Genomic DNA, 22148 nt, shown 5'->3' on the forward strand with positions numbered 1-22148 from the left:
TAATCAAAAACGTGGATGACAACTAAATTTTAAATTTTATTGATGACATGATAGATTGATTTGCTAGATATTAAAGAAAAATCTATTCAATTGTCCATATTATCACAAAGATGAAAAAAAAAAAGAAGGTGTGTTGAATTCATCATTTCATACTCGCGCTTTTTAATCAATGTGACATAATAGTAGTATTGTTAATTATAAATTTTTGAAAATTAACATTAAACCACTCTTTCCTTAATTAAAACAGTAAAATCTCACGTGTTTGTATTTGTTTAGTTGTAAAATTTTACCATTAATATAAAATTAGCAATGATTAGCTAAAGAAGATTGGAGTTGCTTTTCAAAAGTAAAAAAGTGCATTTTCAACCATTAAAATGATGCAAATCTCACATCACATAAAGGTAACGTCATTTAACAACTCAATACAAACGGTCGTGCTTGCTCTATATCCTTTTTATGTTTTATGAAATATTTTAATCGATTCTATCCCGCGTACTCTCTCTAATTATGGGGTAACGTGGATTATGCCACTTTAATTTATTATGTATTCCGTAATAAAAAATTTAGTCAAATGTGATTAAATTAGACTAATAAATAAACTGACTCAACTTTTAAATTATTAAATAATAAATATTAATATATTAACTAATACTTAAAAAAAAAAGAGTATTAAAAAACATTAAAAATACATTTTATATATATATATATATAAATTTAAAAACATATATAATCGGGCGGGGCGGATTCATCACATAATGTATTCCAAACTATAGTTTGACAGAGTTTTTCCTCTCGAATATCTTTTATATTTTAAACCCTCCATCCCTATTTTCATTTGGTTAAATGGTTGTATGTTTCTAACTTTTTGTAAGTAAAATTTTTATTTTTTTACTTTTTTCATGAAAAACTTACTAACAGAATATATATATATAAAATAAAAAAGAAAATACTAGGATTAGTAGCATAGTTATGAAATTTTAAGGGGAATAATTATCAACAGGCTTGTAGCCCAGCAGTATCAGGTTCTTATTTCTCAAAGAAAAATTAAGAATTTGAGTCTAAGTGAAAATATGCGTAAATATGCGTGTATGGCTATCTCCTATAGAGGAAAAAAAGAAAAAGAAAAAGAAAAAGAAAAAGAAAAAGGGGGAACAATTGAATTTCATTAACAATGCAAAATCATAAACTCAACAGCTATGAAAATATGATTGAGAAATTTGTGAGCACATGCAGGGAATCTTATGACCAACTTGTCTCGATTAGAGTGGCAGCAGTCCTTAGAAAAAGGTCCCAAAAAATGGCATTGCTTTTCCTACTCTCTTTTCTTTTTTTGCCTAAAGCAATCTGCCTTTTTATTTGTTTGTTGTTTCACCAGTAACTATGTATATAATCACAGGTTTCAATATATATATATATATACACACACACATATATATAGGTTTATGGGTGTTTGCCACGTGTCAGTACCCCCCTCATATAGAGACATGCATGGACACAGTTGCCTAGGTTCTTATTAATAGCAATGGTAATAGAAGGCGAATAGAATGTGACAAACCCATGTGAACCCACCTGAGTTCTGCACAACTCTTATATAGCTCTGCTCCTTTGTTCACATGCATTGTCATTGACCACATAGTATCAATAAGCACGGAACACTATTTTTTATCTTATTTAAGGCTTTCCCTGTATCAATAGTCCCGTTATACGGATGAAATTTAAGTCGAAGATTTATCAATAGTCCCGTTATACGGATGAAATTTAAGTCGAAGATTTAGGTAACCAAAAAAATTCCAACTCATACTTGATATATTGAATCCAACTCTTTTGGTTACCGAAAATCCATCCTACTATCTATGTGTAAAACATTAACTGAAAACCAACTGTTATGTAAAAATTTGTCTTCGCAGGGCAGTTCTCTGGGCGAGAAGGTATTCATTTGACCCTGTGTGGTTTGAATGTGATTCATTGGTCGTTGTTCAAGCGGTTGATGATGTTGATCGGGCGCCTATTAAAATTCAAGCTCTTTCCTATGATATTCAAGTTGTGCTTTGGAGCTTTTCATCCTCAGGTCTTAGCCATGTCTATCGGACTGGTAACGAGGTTACGCATGCTCTTGCAAAGTTTTCTCGAAGTCATCTCACTCAGGATACTGCTCTTGTTCATATTCCCATTAGTATCCTTGTTTTAGCGGCTTCGGATTGTCTGTTTTAATCGGTGTTTTGTTTGTGTTTGCCAGGTTAAAAAAAAAAGGGGGTAAAAATTTGTGTAGGAGATATGCGACAAAGAGACCGACCAAAAGTCATCTAAACTAAAAAGAATTCATGTGGTGACTCCACCAACTTGTTTATGTGTATGTAACTATGTATATAATTATATATGTATTATACAAAAATAACATTATTTGGGAAAAAAAAGGGAGAGATGTATGAAACATAAACAAAAACACTTAGGAATATATTAAGATAGATGACCTTAATTATATGTGCAAGTTCCATTACATCCATACAAAATTGGTGGAGTAGAGCTTGTTACCTCCAATTCTCCTTACAACCACCTTGTTTGGTAATGGAACTATTTCTAAGACTCAATTCTTTAATTTAACAATTTTAAGTTTTTTGAGTTAAAAAAAGAAAAGAAATTAATGACACTAATACAAACAGAGACTGTGCCATTGCGTTACATGGAGATAAATATAGAGCTTAACTCAATACAACACTTAGGAATATATATATATATAACTACTATATAATAATAATAATAATAATCTCTTGTCCAAATTTTTCTCAAGAAAGTGGAGACCTTTGGGGAGCACCCTTTCTCCTGTTGCTTAGGGATAGAACAATCCCAGGGAGGAATCCACTTCCTTTCTTCTTCTTTTTCGCCACCTCGGGCTCACGTGAAATTCCAGAAATGCCCATGGAATTGCTGGAGCATGATGTGCCTTTGAATTGCAAAGGGTCCTCAAGGATGGAGTTTGGGGTAATTTGGCCGTCCGCGTCGAGCTCCGACCCGTCCATTCGTAGCTCCTCGAATTGAGAGAACGCGAAATCGGATTCGTTGAACCCGTATAGAATGCAGGATAAATCTTCCCCTTGACACACCATATGATCAATCTGCAATATTGTGTTGTTCTATTAATATGGATAATAATTCCATAACTAAGATTATAAAAAATGTCCAATGTGTGCATAAGTCCATGTTTGGTTGCAATTATACAAGAAGTGACCTATCAGTAAGAAAAAACTACAAAGAAGGCGTTCTCATTGTGAACTCGTACGAACCTGATGCATCAAATATGAAGTGCGCGCGCGTGTGAGAGAGAGAGAGAGAGGGGTGTTTGATTGCAGTTTTAGAAAAGGTAAGTTGATATTATGATCTACCATACTTTTCTAGCCTATGTTATGTACCATTTAACCTACAAATAAATGAGGAGGGAAAAAGAGGGAGGAAAGAAGTGAAATGGACCTTGCATGAAAGAGAACAGAAGTGAAATGGCTCCTGAAGAATCCTGTCACAAGTGAAGCAAATGTTGGCAGAGCCCTTACAAGACCTAGACTGTACCCTCTGATGCAAGAATATCACTTTTGCACTGTTTATGGTATAGGGCTGCCAAACAAGGAATAACATAATTATTATTATATATATATAAGTTATAATTGAATGTTACAGTCAAATTTGAATGTTACCTGAATATAGGAACAGTCAATGAGTTTCTCCAAATCATCCAATCTAACAACATCATGGTAAACATATCTTCTCACCTGTCACACCATGAGATCAAAACTTGAATTGGGTCAAAATTTGCGAAATTCATGCTAACAATTGGCCCACTCACTAATCATGATTCAATTGTCACCATCTGATTGAAATACCCATGTGAGGACTAGGATTAATTATGTTTATAAATGAAATAAGACCCTAAAAAAATTAGGTTAAAATTTAGGCAACTGTCTTAATTATATACATATATACTCATATAAGTTGAAAATGGAAATAAATATGAAATGGGCTAGTTTGAGAATTTAGAATAAATGTGAAATTGAGTGAATAGGTTTATGCATTAAAAAAAAAAAAAAATTAGGTGAAAAGTTAGGCAACTGCCCTTATATATATACTCCCAACCACATACAAATAAGTTGATAATGGAATTAAAAGAAAAACTTTGAAAATAATTAAAATATGAAATAGAATAAAAACAAAACAGAGTAGAGGTGAAGTTTGACAATTGGGTCAAACTTTCACTTTCTTTGAAAGCAACAGCTGAGAGCCTTTGCAGGGACAATGAATAGAAAAAAAAAATCTACTAAATATGGAAAAGAAATCAGAAAGTGGAATCAAAATCCAAAAGAAAAGATCATACACATTATTATTAGGAACACCATAATGAATAGAAACAACAAAATAACAAAAATATTAAACAATTTTATGAAAATAATTGAAAAAGTAAAAGCCTAGCATGTGTTTCCATTAAGAAACAGAGAAAATTCAGGGGAAATCTTAAATAATAAAGTCAAGAAGAAACCAGGAATATACTTAACAGAGAATAAAATCTAATACAACACCTACAAACATAAAAATTGTTAGAAATAATATATATATATATATATATTTGGTAAATTGTGAAAAGGAGCTTGAATTTATCCATTGAAGCCCTGCATGAAGGAATTTATTAAAAATAAAAAAATTGTAAGACAGACAGAATTTAAAAAAACCCTAACTCACCAAAAGAAAGTAGTTATTTGGAAGAACCAGAAGCAACAAAAGTTCATAGCAAATTGACAAAGCTAAAATTCACTTGAGATTGGAGAATTTTATAGAAAATAGTTAAATTTCCAAATTATTAGACCAAATTGAATACGACCTAAATAATTCAGAGAAGTGTTGAAATCTTACCAAATTATTCAAAATTAAAACACAATTTTAATTGCACACTACATAACTAAGCATTAGCTCACCAGGGACTGAACAAAAAGTATCAAAAACTATCTAATAGTATAGAACTAAAAAGCAAGTCAAAAGAATTTGTATAACAAAGATATAAAACCCAAAAATTCTAGATACCCAGTACTGAATTAGTGAAAAATATACAAAGAGAAGATGGTTTGCATGTATATATGAATTATATATATATATATATATATGTATGTGAATGATATATGATATACCTGAAGCAGGGGATGAGAGCGATGAGAAGGAAGGCAGTGAGGGCAAAAGCTCTGACAACACTCCAAGCAGAAGATGTTCTTCTCGTTCTTCCTTCGGTTTTCGTGGACCCCACATGCAGCAAAGAATGTTTCAGCCATTAGACCATCTAGCCATGCAGGCTTCATTTCCACCATTTCATCTCTATCTCTCATAATTCCTCACTTTCTCTCTCTATATCTATCCCAAACTATTACTCACTCAGTACTCCTCTAGTAGTAGTAGTAGAATTTAAACACTGGTGGTCTCTGGTACACACACAAATATATAAAGAGCTTCACATGTTTTGCTTAAACAAAAAGACCCTCCCCTATTTATAGCAGGAGGTTCCAGAATCACTGTCTTTTTTCTCAATTTTTAGAGTAAAACCACAACATATAAAATACCCACATATATATAGATTTATGTCTATTAATTATATACAATTATATATATATATATATATATATATAGATATGGAGAGAGAGAATATATAGAGAGATAAAGAGAGTGGTGCTGCCTGCTGGACGCTTGGGTGTGGTGCGGACTGCGGAGTGGTGTATGGCGGGAAGACAGCCCACCAATCTGTACTTTTTCCTGCAATTTTACAAAAGCCTTTTAACAGTGTTCTGGGCACCCCCACTTTTTCACATTTCGTTCACTCCAAATTTTTCATCGGACCAATTTACCCCTGATGTACATTATAGATTCATCTAGTCACTGGAGATATTAGTCTTCTTACTAGGGGTGCCCAGATTTTTGTTTTTTTATGGACGAAAATTTAAAATTTACAGTAATATTTAACTTTGTAATATTTTGGGGAGGTTTGTCTCTTTCAGACAGAGTAGTGAGTCATCAGCAGCCCAACCTCGGTATCAAAGCTAGTGAAATGACGAGAATATCCTTTGCTTATTTAATATTCTTATTTTTGGGTAAATAAATGTCCTTTATTTTTATTTATTTATATATTTGGTGCTTATTTTATTTTCTTAAATTCATTGAACGACTAAAAACCATTTATATATGCATTGAATGACTCGAAACACCGAATTGTAGTCTGCTGTCGTTTTGATTTTTGAGAAGTGTGTAATAATAAAAAATGACTGAAATGGAATTAGTCCTATCAGTTTAAACAAAATGTAATGCTACTCTGTGATAAATTAGAGATTTTTGTTTTTATTACCAAAATAATAATAATAATTAATGGATTTATATTTTCTAAATGTCAAATAAAAAATATCGCAGTTCTTCAGCTACCAAAATCCTAATTGTCTTTGTTCTCATCTTCACTTTCATGTCTATCTGTTTGTGTGCGATAGATAAATTTGATAATAATGAAATTTATTTAATTCATTTATTTATAATTAACTTTGTGTACAGGCTCAGCCCTAATTAATCGAATGACGCACAAAAAATTTTGAATAAATTATATCAAAGAAATTATTTGTACCTAACAAATACCAATTATGCCTGACGGTACTTTTGCAATGAATATTATAAAGAATTAATTGAAAAATCGGATAAGAGAAAAATGGTGGAAGAATGATATTTTGACTTTATTTATTATTGAGAAAGATATATTGGCATAAATAATAAAATTATCATGCAATGCTTTCAAAATATGAAAACTGGTCAACAAAATTTTAATAATTGTGAGTATTCAATAAAAAAATCAATTTAATGTTCATGTTCTTTTATTTATTACTATAGTTTTAATTTTCTTTTATTCTCATTATTGTTTAAGGCGACCACCCCCTCGTGTGTGGTTCTCTCACCGCTTAAAATAACTTGGTAACATAGTTCGTAATCGTAATGTAACGAATTTTAGTAAATATCAGTGTAAATTGATCGATTCAAGAAAGTGTGTAACGACATCAAACCTTTAAAAAAAAATTACAAATCGAACGATACGATAAACCATGTTCACTAAATATCAACAACCAAATTCACATTCCCGGTGTAAGAACCCCTCTTCAGAGATTAGTACCTTCTCCCCAGGTTTGTGGGTTCAATCCCAGTTGTACCAATACTCTCTGATCCAGTACTTTGTAATATTTTTTTCACCATTTTATTCTTTTTTTCACCCTTCTGCAATTCTTTCTTCCTAACACGGTTAAAAGAAAGCGTGGGATAAACTTTGACTGATTTGTGTGATCTACAATAAATTAATTTAAGTACGAAATTTTAATTATATAATGTTCATATAATTACTTTTCAGACGATTAGATTTGCACATTAATATTTATATATGATCGTAACAAAAAGATAAAGAGCTCGGAAGAAATGGCATAGATAAAATTGAATCAAATGATTGTAAGTAATGTCTTTTTTGCAAATTTAAAATATTGATATGTACGTAAATTTTTATTATCAAAACAGATAATTAATTTTTAAAGAGGCAAAGTAAGTGTGCGTTCTTTTTTTTTTAAAAAAAAAAATATATATAATAAATTAATTATTTGCGAGTTAGGGACAGAATTATTATGGCCACATCATCAGCCCATTCCCTCTGATTTTATTTATTTATTTATATTACATATTTATAATTTTGCTGAAATTTTAATAATACTCCCACCAATTTTTTATTTATAAAACTCCTCCATATATACCAGCAGTAACTATATTTTTGGATCATCTTCATACTTTCTCTCTCTAAGAAATATATATATATATATATATGCGCGCGCGCGCGCAGTTCTTCAGTTACCAAGAATCTTAGTTGTCTTTGTTCTCATCTTATCATGTTTGTGTGTCAAAGATAAATTTGATAGTAATGAAATATTGAAATTCATTTCAATTTTTTTTATAATTAATCTGGGGTGCCCAGGTTTAGTCCAATCCCATCGCTAAGGACATAAGAAGGAGGTCTCCCCATCTTGAGCCGGATAAGTTACGAAGTATGACAACAAAAGTATCACCCAAGGGAAAAAAAATTCCCGATAAAATAACTCAAAAAAATTATTTGCACCTAATGAAAGTTGAACCCAAATAATTTCATTTCTTTAATAAAACAAATACCAATTATGCCTGTCACAGGCTAGAGGCCGTATTTTTGTTTGGAATAATATTATAAAGAATTGATTGGAAATCAGAGAAAAATGGAAGAATAATATTTTGATTTTATTTATCGAAAAAGATGTATTAGCATAGATAATAAAGTTTATGCTTTCAAAATATGAAAACTTGAAAGCAAAAATTTTAATAATTGTTTGTACCCAATGAAAAAATCAATTTAATGTTCAAGTTCTTCTATTTATCACCATAGTTTGAATTTTTTTTTAAATCTTATTTTTGTTTAAGGCCGCCACCTCCTCGTGGGATTCTCTCACAGTTGAAAATAACTTGGTAATATGGTTCGCAATCAAGATATGATATAATGAATTTGGGCGAATATCAGTATAAACCCACCGATTTACGAAATATGGTAAGTAATAAGTATCAACAATTAAATTCACATTCATGGTCTAAGAACCTTCTTCAGAGATTAGTACCTCCTCCACAGGTTTGTGGGTTCAATCCCCAATTGGGACATTTTTGTTTTAGTACACTTACATATATACAAAATAAAAAGGTTTGTACCAATACTTCCTCTGAGCTAGTACTTGTAATATTTATTTTTCACCATCTTATTCTCATTTTCACCATTTTGCTATTCTTTCTTCTTAACTCAGTTAAAAGAAAGAGTGCACAATATATGTCATTTATGGTAAATGAATTTAAGTACAAAATTTTGATTATATAATGTTCATACAATCATCTTTCATACGGTTAAATTTACGCATTAATATTTATATGATCATAACAAAAACATAAATAGCTCGTAAGAAATGGCATAGATAATTTTTTTTTTTCTTCTATTTTTTTGGTAATTACCTTTATTTTTACAACGAGTATGGTATTGGTAATACTAATTTTGAAAATTAAAAATAGGTCAAGCTATTTACCCACCCACCCAATTACCCACTGGACCCCCAACCAACAATGGATATGATAGTTTTTGCCTTCTTATTTTGTGCCAATAGGCTGACCCAAACAACAAGCTGTGTTGGGTTTGCCCAATGGGCTTTGGCCCAGTTTTGTTGACCAGCCTACCTCTGTCCATTTTATACTAACCTATACAACTTGCATGAATTTTTGAGAAAAAAACTCACAACTTGTCAATGCATCAGATTTTGATAGTCTGAATTCAATTCAATAACTCGTTAGGAACCCAATATATATTATAAATATATTGTTTATTGCTATTTACATATTATCAAAGTACTTTTTTAGAATTATTAAAATTTTCAGGCCTAGTCTTTCACAAAGTGAATTCAAATTGAAGAATAATTCCCAACAAACAACACTTCTACTTGAATATGACTATACCATTTAAAACTATTTTTATTTTTATTTTTATTTTTTTATTATTTATAGACGTTGTACTTAATGTTCCTCTCGTGATTATTTATCATATAATTAAATGACATAAAGAGTTTGATACTGTTTTGTTAGGTAAAGAACATCCTAGTAATTGGAGAAAAACATGTCCCATGTCCCAACACTTGGGACTTTATGTGAATTAAATAAGACTCACACAATAAGCCAAGAATTCACAACACAGTAACACACACACACAACCAATCTCATCACCAAACACGATAAATGAACATATACGTAAGCAATGACGTCCGTACAAAAATATCAAGATTCATCAAAATTCACCGAATTGTAAGTTTGCTGTCGTTTTGATTTTTGAGAAGTGTGTGTAATAATATAAAATCACTGAAAATGGAATTAGTCCTATGGGTTTAAAGAAAGTTAATGGCTTTATTTTGTGAATGTCAAATTATACCATAGCATAAAAGTTTATCTATTATCTTCATTTAGTATTAATTACATGAATTTTTTATTTTTTATGCATATAAAGTTTTGAAGCTTGAGAAGATCAAATTGTATTGAATGATAATGTCTTTTGCGCAAATTTAAACCAAGAATCCTTATCTTTGCGCAAAGTTTATCTATGTGTGTGTTTGTGTGTGTGAGGACGACAGATTTGATACTAATGGAATTCATTTCTTTGCTTATAATAGTACAAATATCAATTTATCATGAAGAATTATTGTGCAATCGAATGGGAGAAAAAAATGAAAAAGAATAATTTTATTTTATAGGTTAAGAAAGTTATATTTTTTAGCATTGATAATAAAGTAACTGGATTTGGATCTCTCCAGCAGAATGTCTCTAATGCAATTTAAAATTAAAAACAGTACCATATTGTCACAATCAAACCAGCCTTTGCCTAGCCATTATGTACAAAGCAAGCCCATTCCATTCCATATCAACTACACATTCCACTGCCAAAGCAAATCCATTCCTTTCCATATCAACTACACATACCAATACCAAAGCAAACACATTCCATTCCATATCAACTACACATTCAATACCAAAGCAAACACATTCCAAAACCAAAGCAATTCTAAAACAACCAACTGAACTGCAACAAAACCAGCCACCTCTATGGTCTCAGGTGGGGCTCAAAAAACATGGGTCTTCCAATGAATTTTGAATTTTTGCAACCCTTTAACCATGATGAGGAACTGAGGGATGCAATGAATGGAAGGCCAGCCTTGTTGGATTTTTTATTCAAAAACATTGCCCTTTCATTGCAAAGAAAATGTGGACACACAAAGGTTTAATTGATGTTCTTGGAAATGAACAAAGATTTTATGTGTTTAAATTCAATAGGGAAAGTAAATGCAACAACATCATTGAAGAAGGCCCATGGATGTTTGCAAACAAGCCAATTATGCTCAGGAAATGGCAGCCTAAAATGCAATTTAATAGTAATACTTGCTCCAACATTCCATTAGAGTTTTGGAACAGCAAAGACCTAAGCTACATTGGTAGACCCCTGTTTGCTGATGAATTGACTGAGAATTAGAACAGAATTTCATATGCAAAAGTTTGTGTGGAAGTTGATGCTTTCAAGGAACTGATTTAAAAATTCAAGTTGAAAGTGGGAAAAGAAGAGTAATTAGGGCCGAGTATCAATGGAAACCACATCTATGTCAAATATGTATATGCTTTGGTCACTCTCACAAGAATTGTTAGAAGGCAAAGATGGCTTGGGTGGAGGTCTAAAACAACTGTACAATCTAAGTCCAAGACAAGCAGAAAGACAAAGAATGGATCGCAGCCAAGTCAAAAAATGCAGGTATTAATGCAGTTAAACCTAATGAGACCTTTCCTGCTCAGACTCAAGCTGGGTGGAAACCAAACTCAAAGCTAATCCAGAGACAACAGCCCTTGCTCCCATTTTTGCAACTCCTCTCAAAGGTACCACAAGCAGCCCAATAACCTCCAACCCTACCCAAACCTCTACCCAGCAATGTGATCCATTCATCCAAAGCCATACATGTCTCCACCACCACCATTACTGATATCAACAATTTGAAAGTCAAGGTGGTACTGCCTCCATGCTCCCCTCCCCCAGCAGATAAAGTTCTTGTTCCTCCCAATCAACCAACATATTTCAAGTGTAGTCAGAATTTGATGACTCTGAGGATATTAATGAAGAACTGGTTGCATTAGTGCAAAAACATCCCATAGTCAACATCAGCAAACAAACATTTCACCTAATGACAACAAGAAGCTAGCTCGGGACCATGCTGGTGAAAAACCTCACAGAAGCAGGAGATAATGTCATTAAGAGGGCACGAATCTTAAAAACCAATAGGAAGAGACAAAGGAAGGTGGCCAAAAAAGGCCTAGGATGAAATCACTGCAAGCTTCTTTGCTGATCTCCAAACACCGCCCAACAAATGATGGTGTTTGGTGCCTGGAATGTGGGGGCATGAACAACCCCTCCAAACAAAGAGAAATAAGGAAATTCATGAATGAACAAATATTCGATTTTGTAGCATTATTAAAAACCAAAATTAGAGAGCATAGTGAAAAAGCTGTTCATGAAGCCATTTCTCAATGGCATTTAATCAACAATAAAGAATGCTTTCCTCTTGGAAGAATGTGGGTTCTGTGGAATCCTTCTACTCTCACCATCAACTGTCTAATGAAAACAAGCCAAATGGTTCACTGCTCCGCCTCCTTTTTTGACCCTAATATCCCTCCTCTTGTCATTACTTTCATCTATGGAGCTAACAACCCAGAAGAAAGGAGGGAGCTTTGGGATTCTTTGATCAATATCACCCAGTCCATCACCACTGAGCCTTGAATTCTCCTTGGTGATTTCAATGCAATCAAGTACGTAGGGAAAGATATGGTGAAACTGGCCAATGGCTGCCCCATGTGGAAGATTTTGAAATTGTATGGTGAAACAGGTGCCATGTTCATACTCTCTGGACTAACCTGCTCATTCTTCCTTCAAAAGGTCATTGAGGAGATGAACAAGATACTACAAAAGTTCCTACAGTCTTTAAAAATTGGCTCACATGTGGCCCTATGTACCAGGTGCTTCCTGATAATAGGACTGACTGGAGCATCAACAAATATGAAAGGTACTTCCCAAATCTCTAATGGGCAATAATTATGGCCAAGACATCTCTCTCTCATCGTTTCCCCCTTTTGTAACATTGCAAACCTTCCTAACCCAGTTGTCCACCAAGATGATCTCGTCCAATGGGTGCCTTCTGATATTTTTTTTCTCTCTGAAACTTACATCACCCTACCCTACCCCATCCCATACCCATTGGCACAAACTCTCTAATGCTATCCCCGAAACCTGCAAGTGACAAACTAACTGCTCATTGGATCAACTCTAGAATGCTCAAGACTGATGGTAAGTTTCCACCCGAAGGCAGTAACAGGAAAGCTTACTGGCGTGCACAGAAAGTACTGCAAATCTACACTTGATTATGCTGCAAATTGTGAACCTGCCTAATTTCTTATAAAGACTATAATAACTACGTAAACAATGGACTAAGACCTGCGAATGGTACACTAACTACCCAAAAGATCGGCTCTTAGAATGCTCAAGGCTGATGGTTAGTTTCCACCAGAAGGTAGGTAGCGACAGTAAAGCTTACAAGGTGCACAGAAAGACATTTATATGTGAGCCCGTCTAATTCTGGAAAAGACTCAATGAGAAACAGGGCATGCAAAGTAACTACTAAGTACTAAAGTAATTTCTAAGCTTGTGACAGTGGAAAGATTTTATTAAGGCGTTGTTTAGCCATCCATGGGGCTTACTCTTGATCTGCTGGATGGAGTCATTCGTCAGCACACAAAGTAGCAACATAAATATAGTTCTAATATGAAAATCAAATCTTCTGGAACTTGAATCTATTGTCTGTAGAATACACCCTCAGCTTGTAATTGAACAAGAGTAATTGAATGAGTATTTTCTAAAAACATGTCAATTATACAGCTATATCAAAATGTACATTAAAAGTAACAGTTTTCATGTTCATTGTAAAAAACAGGACGGTGACCTGAAAGGGGGCAGTTCTGCATAGTCACAACTCATCAACCATTCTCCTCAGATTATTCAAAAACACCTGCATATCACAACAGTGGCAAAACTGTTAACCATGAATTAATAAGAGTGCGGAAAAGACATCAATTATTCTACAAATTAAATTATTCAATTACCTTAGATTTCTTTTTCTCCTGCTTCTCTCTCTCTGCTTCCTTCTTCCTTGTCCACATTCTTTGCATTTGTTGTTGGGTTCTCTCTCTCTTCTCTCTCTCTCTTTGCAGCTCTTTCCATCTCTTCTTTCTTTTTCTCTTCTGCTTCCTCTTTTTTTGCATTCTCCCTGTCTTGTTTCACTTTACTGATCTTTGCTCGATCCTCTGCTTGCATTTCGGACCACTCAATAGTAGAGATCCACTTCAGTCCGGCAAACAACTCGGATGAGCTTTCAATCTTGACAGACAGGGGAAACAGTGATGAAGAAGCTGCAAGAGAATATGGAATGGATTCTACAAAACCAGGATTCTCCTGGGCCTTCTTCTGACTTTCTTGAAGCTTTCCTTCTGTGGAACTCTCAGCTTCTCGAGTCTTCCCCTTTTTCCCAGCTTCAGTACTACAACCCTCATTTCCAGATTGAGTTTCACCAGATTTTGGGGATTCACAGATGTCATCTTTCTTTGGAAGCCTATCCGAAAGGTACCTGTGGATGAATCCACTTCTGAAGAAATAAAGAATTCGTAACCTTTATAAGGACAAATCAGAGTATTGTTCCAAGTAAACTTGTTTTTCTTTTCTCCATAAAGAATCTTCTGACCGTAATCCAAGAGATTGGTCAACAAACCACTACCAACTGAGAGTTCCCATAACCGTGATAAAGAAATGCCCATTTGACAACCCAAACCCTAGAAAAGAAATTGTCAGTTTCAAGAACGAATGTTCAATAATAGTAAAAACATAAACAACAAAAACCTATGACACCATGAATGCCTCATCAAACAGTCGAAGAAAATTATTTTCAAAGATCGTAAGCAACGAAACAGAGAAACAAAGAAATCCATTTGAAGAAACCTGTAATTTGATAAAAAGCAATAACTGTAAATCATATTTCACGAATAGAAGAGAAGTTACCTAATCGATATAGAAGAACAACAAAGAAATTCTGGCTGAGATCTTTTTGAGAATTCGAATTCGAATCAAGAACTCTGTGACTGGCACAAGAGAGAGAGATGAAAATGCTGAGAGTAGTACGGAGTATTTATAAACGAAAAGGTTAGCCGAACCGGTTGGTCCGTTAACTTTTGGTCCATGAGCACGAGTTGAAAAGAGTGTGATGAAGGTTATCGTGATCAGAGCGGATACACGGAGTTAGCAGTTGTGAATACAGCTAGGGTTTTGATTTCGGAAACTAGAAGTAGGAGTACTTACTAGCGGGCTCTTTTAAATTTAAATTTAAATTTATCCTTTTTGTGTGTGTGTGTATATATATATAAATTTAAAAGTACAGCTGTAGTCCACTAGGATTATAAATTTAAATTTATCCTTTATATATATATATATATAAATTTAAAAGTACAGCTGTAGTAATTTAAATTTAAATTTAAATTTATATATTTGGAAATTAATACTCAGTATATATTTATATAGATAGACGCACACTTCCTAGCTACACAATACGAATAGAATCTTGGGCATACAAAGGAAGGCGCAAATCCTCTAAAGATTCTCATGCGCTCCGTTGCAATGAGTTTTAAGTTGTCAATATTTTAGTTACGCCTTTCTTCATTTAATAAAGACGATATTTGAATTGATGAGGTTATTACAAAAAAGGTAAAAATCATCTTTACCCTGAAAAAAAATATACATGTAATGCAAACTAACTAATGTTAGATATAAACATAACTCAATTCAATATATTATTTATGTTATTATTTGAAATTAACGTATTTTAAAAACACTTTAATATGTTAATTTAAAAAATTTAAACCAAAATTAAAGTAAATGTATTAACTTTAGACAACAAACAAAACATTTGATGTTTCGAAAAATAATGAAAAGAGTCGCATCTTTTTTTTTTTCTTCCAATTATTAAAAAAAATACACTTAGGTATAAATTATTTAACATATCTTTGAAAAAAATTTGACAAAGTTTAATATTAATTGCCACACTTACCACCTTTACCATCAAAAGAAAAAATTTGGCAAAATTTAATATATGCCACACTTACCACCTTCACCGTCAAAAAAATGTATTCACATAATACTGAAAATTTAATAGTCACACATAAATATAACTCAATTCAACATATTACTTATATATTTTTTTAACTTAAATTTTATCATAAAAAATAGAACATTCAAAAAAAATAGTCATATGTTAATTTAAAGAGGATTTTGAAGGGAATTATGAGGTATTTGGCTGTCAACAACCTTTACTTTTTAAGTGGTTATATTACCCTCTTACAAATGGTGATGTTACTTTTTAGGCTCCTATGATGTTGCTTATAAATGGTGGTGTAATTGCTAAATGCGGTCTCAAGAGCTGTTAAATGAAAAAGGACGTGGCCAAATATAGACCACTTAGGAGCTTACTGCGAGGGACCACATAGGAATCCATTTCAGAGGATTCGCGCCTACAAAGGAAGCGCCTAGTTAGTATTAAATGGAATCAAATCGGAGTTGAACTTAATTGAATCAAATCGGGTCAGAACTCAATTCTTGATTCGGTATCAAGATAAACGTCCACAAAAATATTCGGGTTATTACCATATTTTTTGTAATTATGATGGACGAGTAGGCAAGATGAATGTGAATGAGAATTTGTGGGGGGAAGCTATGCTCGCCACATGTTTCATACTCAATTGAGTAACTGTCCAACTTAATGATAGAACTCTATATGAGTTATTGAAAGGTAGAGTACCTAATCTTCAAATCTTGAAAGTATGGGGTGTCTAGCTAAAGTACACCTACACAAGCCAAAAAGAAATAAAATAGGATCTAAAACCATAGATGCCATCTTTATATGATATGCTTAATGTAGTAGTGCCAATATATTCTTAGTATTTAACTCCAAAGTTAGTGATATAGCAAAAGATTCAATAATAGAATCTAGAGATGCTACCTACTTTGAAGATATATTTCATTATAAGTCTAGAATACTAAGTCAAATAGTTGATAAATCTTGAACCTATTATAGTCATTTAGTATCTTCTACACCATTAATGGAAGATTCTCAACCACAAGAACTTAGAAGAAGTAAAAGACATAGTGTAGAAAAGAATTTTGGAGATGACTTTTTCACATACTTAGTCAAGGGTGATCCAACTACATATAAAGAAGCAATGTCATCTTTAGATACTCCTTTTTTGAAAGGAAGCTATAAATAACGAGTTTCAATCTATATTACAGAATGACACTTGGGTATTAACCGATTTACCTCCTAGAAATAAGGCTATAGGTTGTAAGTGGATTTTTAAAAGGAAGTTAAATTCGGATGGAAGTATAGATAAGTATAAGGCTTGACTAGTAGCTAAAGGTTTCACCCAAAAGAAAGGAATAGATTATTTTGACACATATTCCTCTGTGACTAATATCACAACCATTAGAATACTAATAGCTTTAGCCTCTATCCATAACTTAGTTGTGCATCAAATGGATGTTAAAACCGCATTTTTAAATGGTGTCTTAGATAAATAAATGTATATGGAGCAACTTGAGGGATTTCTAGTAAAAGGACAAGAGAATAAGGTGTGTAAATTAATTAAGTCCTTATATGGTCTTAAGCAAGCTCCTAAATAAAGGCATGAGAAGTTTGATAAAGTAATCTTAGATTATAGATTTAAGATTAATGATAGTGATAAATGTGTATATTGCAAGGAGAATAATGGAGAAAATGATATATTATGTTTATATGTGGATGACATATTAATTTTTAGGACAAACTTAGAAATTGTATGTGATATAAAGTCTTACCTCTCAATGAATTTTGAAATGAAGGATTTAGGAGAGACATCAATGATCTTAGGCATGAAATTGGAAAGAATTTCTCGAGGTATCACCCTTAATCAATCTAGTACCATTGAGAATATGTTAATTAAAGAGATTTAGCTACATTGAGTGTTATAAAGTCTTGACACCATATGATCCGAAAGTACCTTTGAAGAAGAATGAAGGCGAACCTATATCTCAATTAAAATATTCTCAAGCTATAGGCTCTCTTTTATACTTGGCAAATAAAACTAGGCCTGATATTGCCTATGTTGTTGGTAGACTTAATAGATTTACACATAATCCAAGTCAGGATCATTGGATGGCGATAGATAGAGTATTTAAATATCTCAAGACTACCACAGATTATTCCTTGTGCTATAAAGGTTTTCCAAATGTGGTGGAAGGATATAGTGATGCAAATTGGATAACTGATAACCTATAAATAAAATCAACTAGTGGTTATTTATTTCTTCTTGGAGGAACCACTATATCTTGGAGTTCTAAGAAACAAACAATTATCATGAGGAGTACTATGGAATCTGAACTCATAGCCTTAGATACTACATGTAGCGAGGTTGAGTGGATCAAAGGCCTATTACTAGATATACCTTTAGTAGATAAGCCTATGCCTGCGATATCGTTACATTGTGATTGTAAGACGGCTATTGATTTGGTGAATTAATCCCATACAAACAAGAAGTCGAATAGACATATACAATGAGATATAAATCCATGAAATGTCTTTTGAGTAGGCAGGTGATCTCATTAGACTTTGTAAGATCTGAGAAAAATATAGCTGTCTTTTAGGGAATGTGGTCCTAGATATGTCAAGGGGGATGGGCTTAAGCCCTAAGGGAGTCACCTACAGAGGTAACCCAACCTTCTAATTGGTTATTTAATCGCATGAAGAACGGTTTAATAGGTAGAAACAATTTGCAATGCATGATTCATTAACAACACACTGTTATTAGGAGGTTTCTCGAGGAGATTCACTCCTGCTCATCCCTATGGCATCAGTGTTGTGATGTGATGTTAAGGAAAGGCTCTGCCCTGAATGATTATAAGGCGGGCATACTTTCGCAGGGTATAGGTTACATATACCCATGGAGGATTCACGTAAGTAAGAGCCGTCGTGTGGCCGCAACTATGAGAATTGGTCTGTCCTTTAGTAACTCTCATGAGAATTAAGATAGCAGCACATGACCATTAATAGCGTTACCCTATTTGACCAAAGTCTTTCGTCGATATTATGTGTGTAATGTGTTGAAGTTTGATTCAAAGGGCTGAATTCAAGACATAGTTCATTCTGGTTCTTCAAATGGAAACTATTACACTAAGTGAAAGTTTAAGCTCAGAAAGTACCTACACCCATGGCATAGTATCATGTTGCCCATATCAATATTTTTTTATTTTTTATTTTTTTATACACATTTATAATTTTAAAAAAAGTTTTAAAATCTTGGGGGGGATTGTTGAGAATTTTAAAAAATTTTAATATCCTTTATTATTTGAATTTTATATTGTAACTTACATGGAATTAATTTACATGAACTTTAGACTATAACATATAGAATTTATTGAGTTTTATTATAGCAAATAATGGTAATAATGAGTTAACCACTCCAGAGAGAAGATACCCATCTGCTCTACCATATTTGTGTATTATTTTTATTTTTCCTGCAATTATCCTATCGATATCTTTCATACATTTTACCCATATTTCACTATTTTGGGCAACTTGCCATTGAAGACTTGATTTTTCCACCGTGGTTATTAAGATTTGTTAGTTTTAAATGTATTAAGTTTATATTTTTATGGACTCTACAAATATGACTTTTTTAGACAAAAAATATCCTTTTAAATTATCTAACATTTCTTCTTCTCTTCTCTTCTTCTTTTTTAATCGATTCATATGAAAATGTGTGCGTGTGTATATATAATGACTAGTGTTATGTGAATGGATTCTAAAAAGGAAAAAAAGATAGATGGGATAATCCATTTACAAGAGATGGATGGATTTTGAAAAAAACATAAAAGGAAGGAGGAAAAAAAAAAAAAAAAAGCAAGACAAAAATCCAAAATCAATTTTTTTTTTTTTTTAAAAACAAAATTAGTTGTTATACATATATTTCTTCTTACAACTATCCTTGAATGAATGAATTCATTCCTTCTTCTTTTTTTTTTTTTTTTTTTTTTTTTTTTTTAATCCTTTTTTTTGTTTTATATATATATATATATATATTGGAAAAAACAAAAAAAAGGATTAAAAAAGAGAAAAAAAAAGAAGAAGAAGGAATGAATTCATTATATATATTGGAAAAAACAAAAAAAAAGGATTAAAAAAAAGAAGAAGGAATGAATTCATTATATATATATATATATATATATATATATATATATATATATATATATATATATTGGAAAAAACAAAAAAAAGGATTAAAAAAAAGGAAAAAAAAAAAAGAAGAAGGAATGAATTCATTATATATATTGGAAAAAACAAAAAAAAGGATAAATAAAATAAATAAATAAAAAAAGAAGAAGGAATGAATTCATTCATTCAATGATAGTTGTAAGAAGAAATATATATATAACAACTAATTTGGTTTCTTTTTGTTTTTATTTTTTATTTTTACAACTATCCTTGTATAAATGTTTTTTTTTTTTTTTGTTTTTTTTTTAAAAAGGAAAGAATTCATTCACAAGGATAGTTGTAAAAAGAAATATATACTTGTGTGTATATATATAACTAATTTTGTCTTTTTTTTAAAAAAAAAAATCTCATAATCCATCTTGTATATGGATTCTTTTTTCACTCTTATTTATTTATTTTTCTTTGCGGCCTTAGAATTCGTCTCTTGTGAATGAATCATCCTATCTAACATTTTTTTTTTTTCTTTTTTCAAAATCCATTCACATAACATTAGTTATATATATATATATATATATATATATATATATATATATAATATACACGCACACATTCATATATGGATCGATTAAAAAAAGAGAGAAGAAGAAACACTAAGATAATTTAAAAGGATATTTTTTGTATAAAAAAGTCATGTTTTTAGAGTCCATTAAAATAGAAATTCAACTAATTAATGCATTTGAAACTAAGCGATCCTAAAAACGTGAAAGGATAGTCATTTGGGCTACTGCAATTAGCACTTCTCCTATAGATACATATCATGTACATGGGCAATGTGTCCAACAATTGTACCATATCAATTTTTTACAAAAATAGGTGGTTCCTCAACAGTTTAATAAATTGTGATGAATTCAACTATTTTACTAAACTAACCAGTTTTATCGCAGCTTAATAAATTGTGATGAATTCAACTACTAAACTATATATATATATATATATATATATATATATTATTTATTAACTATTCAACTATATACATGGGTAGGGTAACTCTAATTCCCTTTATTAATCCTGATGTGTGAAACCTTCCAAATTAAAACTGAAATTATTACACTGTACTTGGAAGAGCAGGATTTGATCGGAATTGAATTTCGAAAGGGATTTATTTTTGGAACAATGGAATTTTAAAAAGGAATGAATTTGTTAACTAATCAAAATATGTTTTTTTTTTGGTTAATTATAACGGCACTTCTGAGCTTTGTCGGTTTGTCGTATTGATAGAAATATATAGGTTGGCCATTTTTAGAATACTTACACCCCCTGTTAGAAGTTTAAGGCAAACAAGCCCTTAAAATATGTGAAAAGACAAGATTGCCCTTCACTAAAATATTAATTATTAATCTAAAATATTAAAAAAATTATATAACATAATTACCCTTTTAAAATACTTCTCTCTACCCTGCTCCAAAAAAAACCCAAAAAACTTTGCTCTTCACCACCAATCCTCCTCTCCAATCCTCCCGGATTGGTACACAATCGAATCCCGATGAATTGATCAGACTGGTTGGTGTTGCATTTGGGGAACTAAAACCCAAATTCGGCTGGGGCTTCTGCAAATTCGTAATCGATGATGGTGGTGGGTGTGGTGGTACTATGAAGGTAAAATTTGAGTCTTCGAAGTGGTGGTGGGGTTGGGTGTGGTGGGGTTGTGGAGTGGGGATGGTGATGGGTGTGGCGGGGTGGTGATGTGGTGGTGGCAAGGTTGTAAAATGGTGGTTGCAGGGTTGTAAAGTGGTGGCGGGGCCGTGATCTGGTGGTGGCGGCGGGTGTGGCAGGGCTGTGGAGTGGTGGCGGGGCTGGCTGTGATATGGTGGTGGTGGTGGGGCTGTGATATGGTGGGTGTGGGTGTGGCGGCACTGTGAAGCTGAGAGGGTAGAGAGAGGAATTGGTGGAGGTGGTGGTATGATGATGGTGACTATGGTGGTGTGCCGCCAATGGAGGGGCAACCAGCCAACTACCCTCTTCTTCTCCCATTCTCTCTCTAAGGGTGTGTTTGGATAGTATTAGTTATGAGAGAAAAGAAAAGAAAAGAAAAGAAAAGAAAGGATAGTATTTTAGTGAGAAAAGAAAAGAAAAGAAAGGATAGTAATAATTTTTATTTGTGTTTGGATAGACAGGGGAGAAAAGAAAAGAAGT

General features: G+C 32.4%; 2 protein-coding genes and 1 long non-coding RNA gene across 3 annotated transcripts; all 3 read right to left on the reverse strand.

Moving 5' to 3' along the window:
* Nucleotides 1-2704: 2704 nt before the first annotated feature.
* On the reverse strand, nt 2705-5536 carry LOC132304605 (protein RGF1 INDUCIBLE TRANSCRIPTION FACTOR 1). The gene is made up of 4 exons (XM_059802377.1): nt 5166-5536; nt 3687-3761; nt 3466-3606; nt 2705-3113 (listed from the first exon to the last, which is right to left on the reverse strand). Exons 1-4 carry the CDS (start codon nt 5355-5357, stop codon nt 2784-2786), a joined length of 738 nt encoding a protein of 245 aa, XP_059658360.1. The 5' UTR covers nt 5358-5536; the 3' UTR covers nt 2705-2783.
* Nucleotides 5537-13433: 7897 nt separating this feature from the next.
* Nucleotides 13434-15022, reverse strand: LOC132304694 (uncharacterized). The gene is made up of 3 exons (XR_009481607.1): nt 14723-15022; nt 13774-14496; nt 13434-13679 (listed from the first exon to the last, which is right to left on the reverse strand). It is a non-coding gene; the product is annotated as an uncharacterized LOC132304694 (long non-coding RNA).
* A 6514-nt stretch (nt 15023-21536) lies between these two features.
* Nucleotides 21537-21986, reverse strand: LOC132276519 (pollen-specific leucine-rich repeat extensin-like protein 4). Its single transcript, XM_059777977.1, has one exon. It carries the CDS (start codon nt 21984-21986, stop codon nt 21537-21539), a length of 450 nt encoding a protein of 149 aa, XP_059633960.1.
* Nucleotides 21987-22148: the final 162 nt, after the last annotated feature.

Source organism: Cornus florida, unplaced genomic scaffold (genome assembly GCF_030987335.1).
Source record: "Cornus florida cultivar Cherokee Brave unplaced genomic scaffold, ASM3098733v1 CherokeeBrave_3.0.0_Hap2_Chr01, whole genome shotgun sequence".
NCBI lineage: Eukaryota > Viridiplantae > Streptophyta > Magnoliopsida > Cornales > Cornaceae > Cornus > Cornus florida.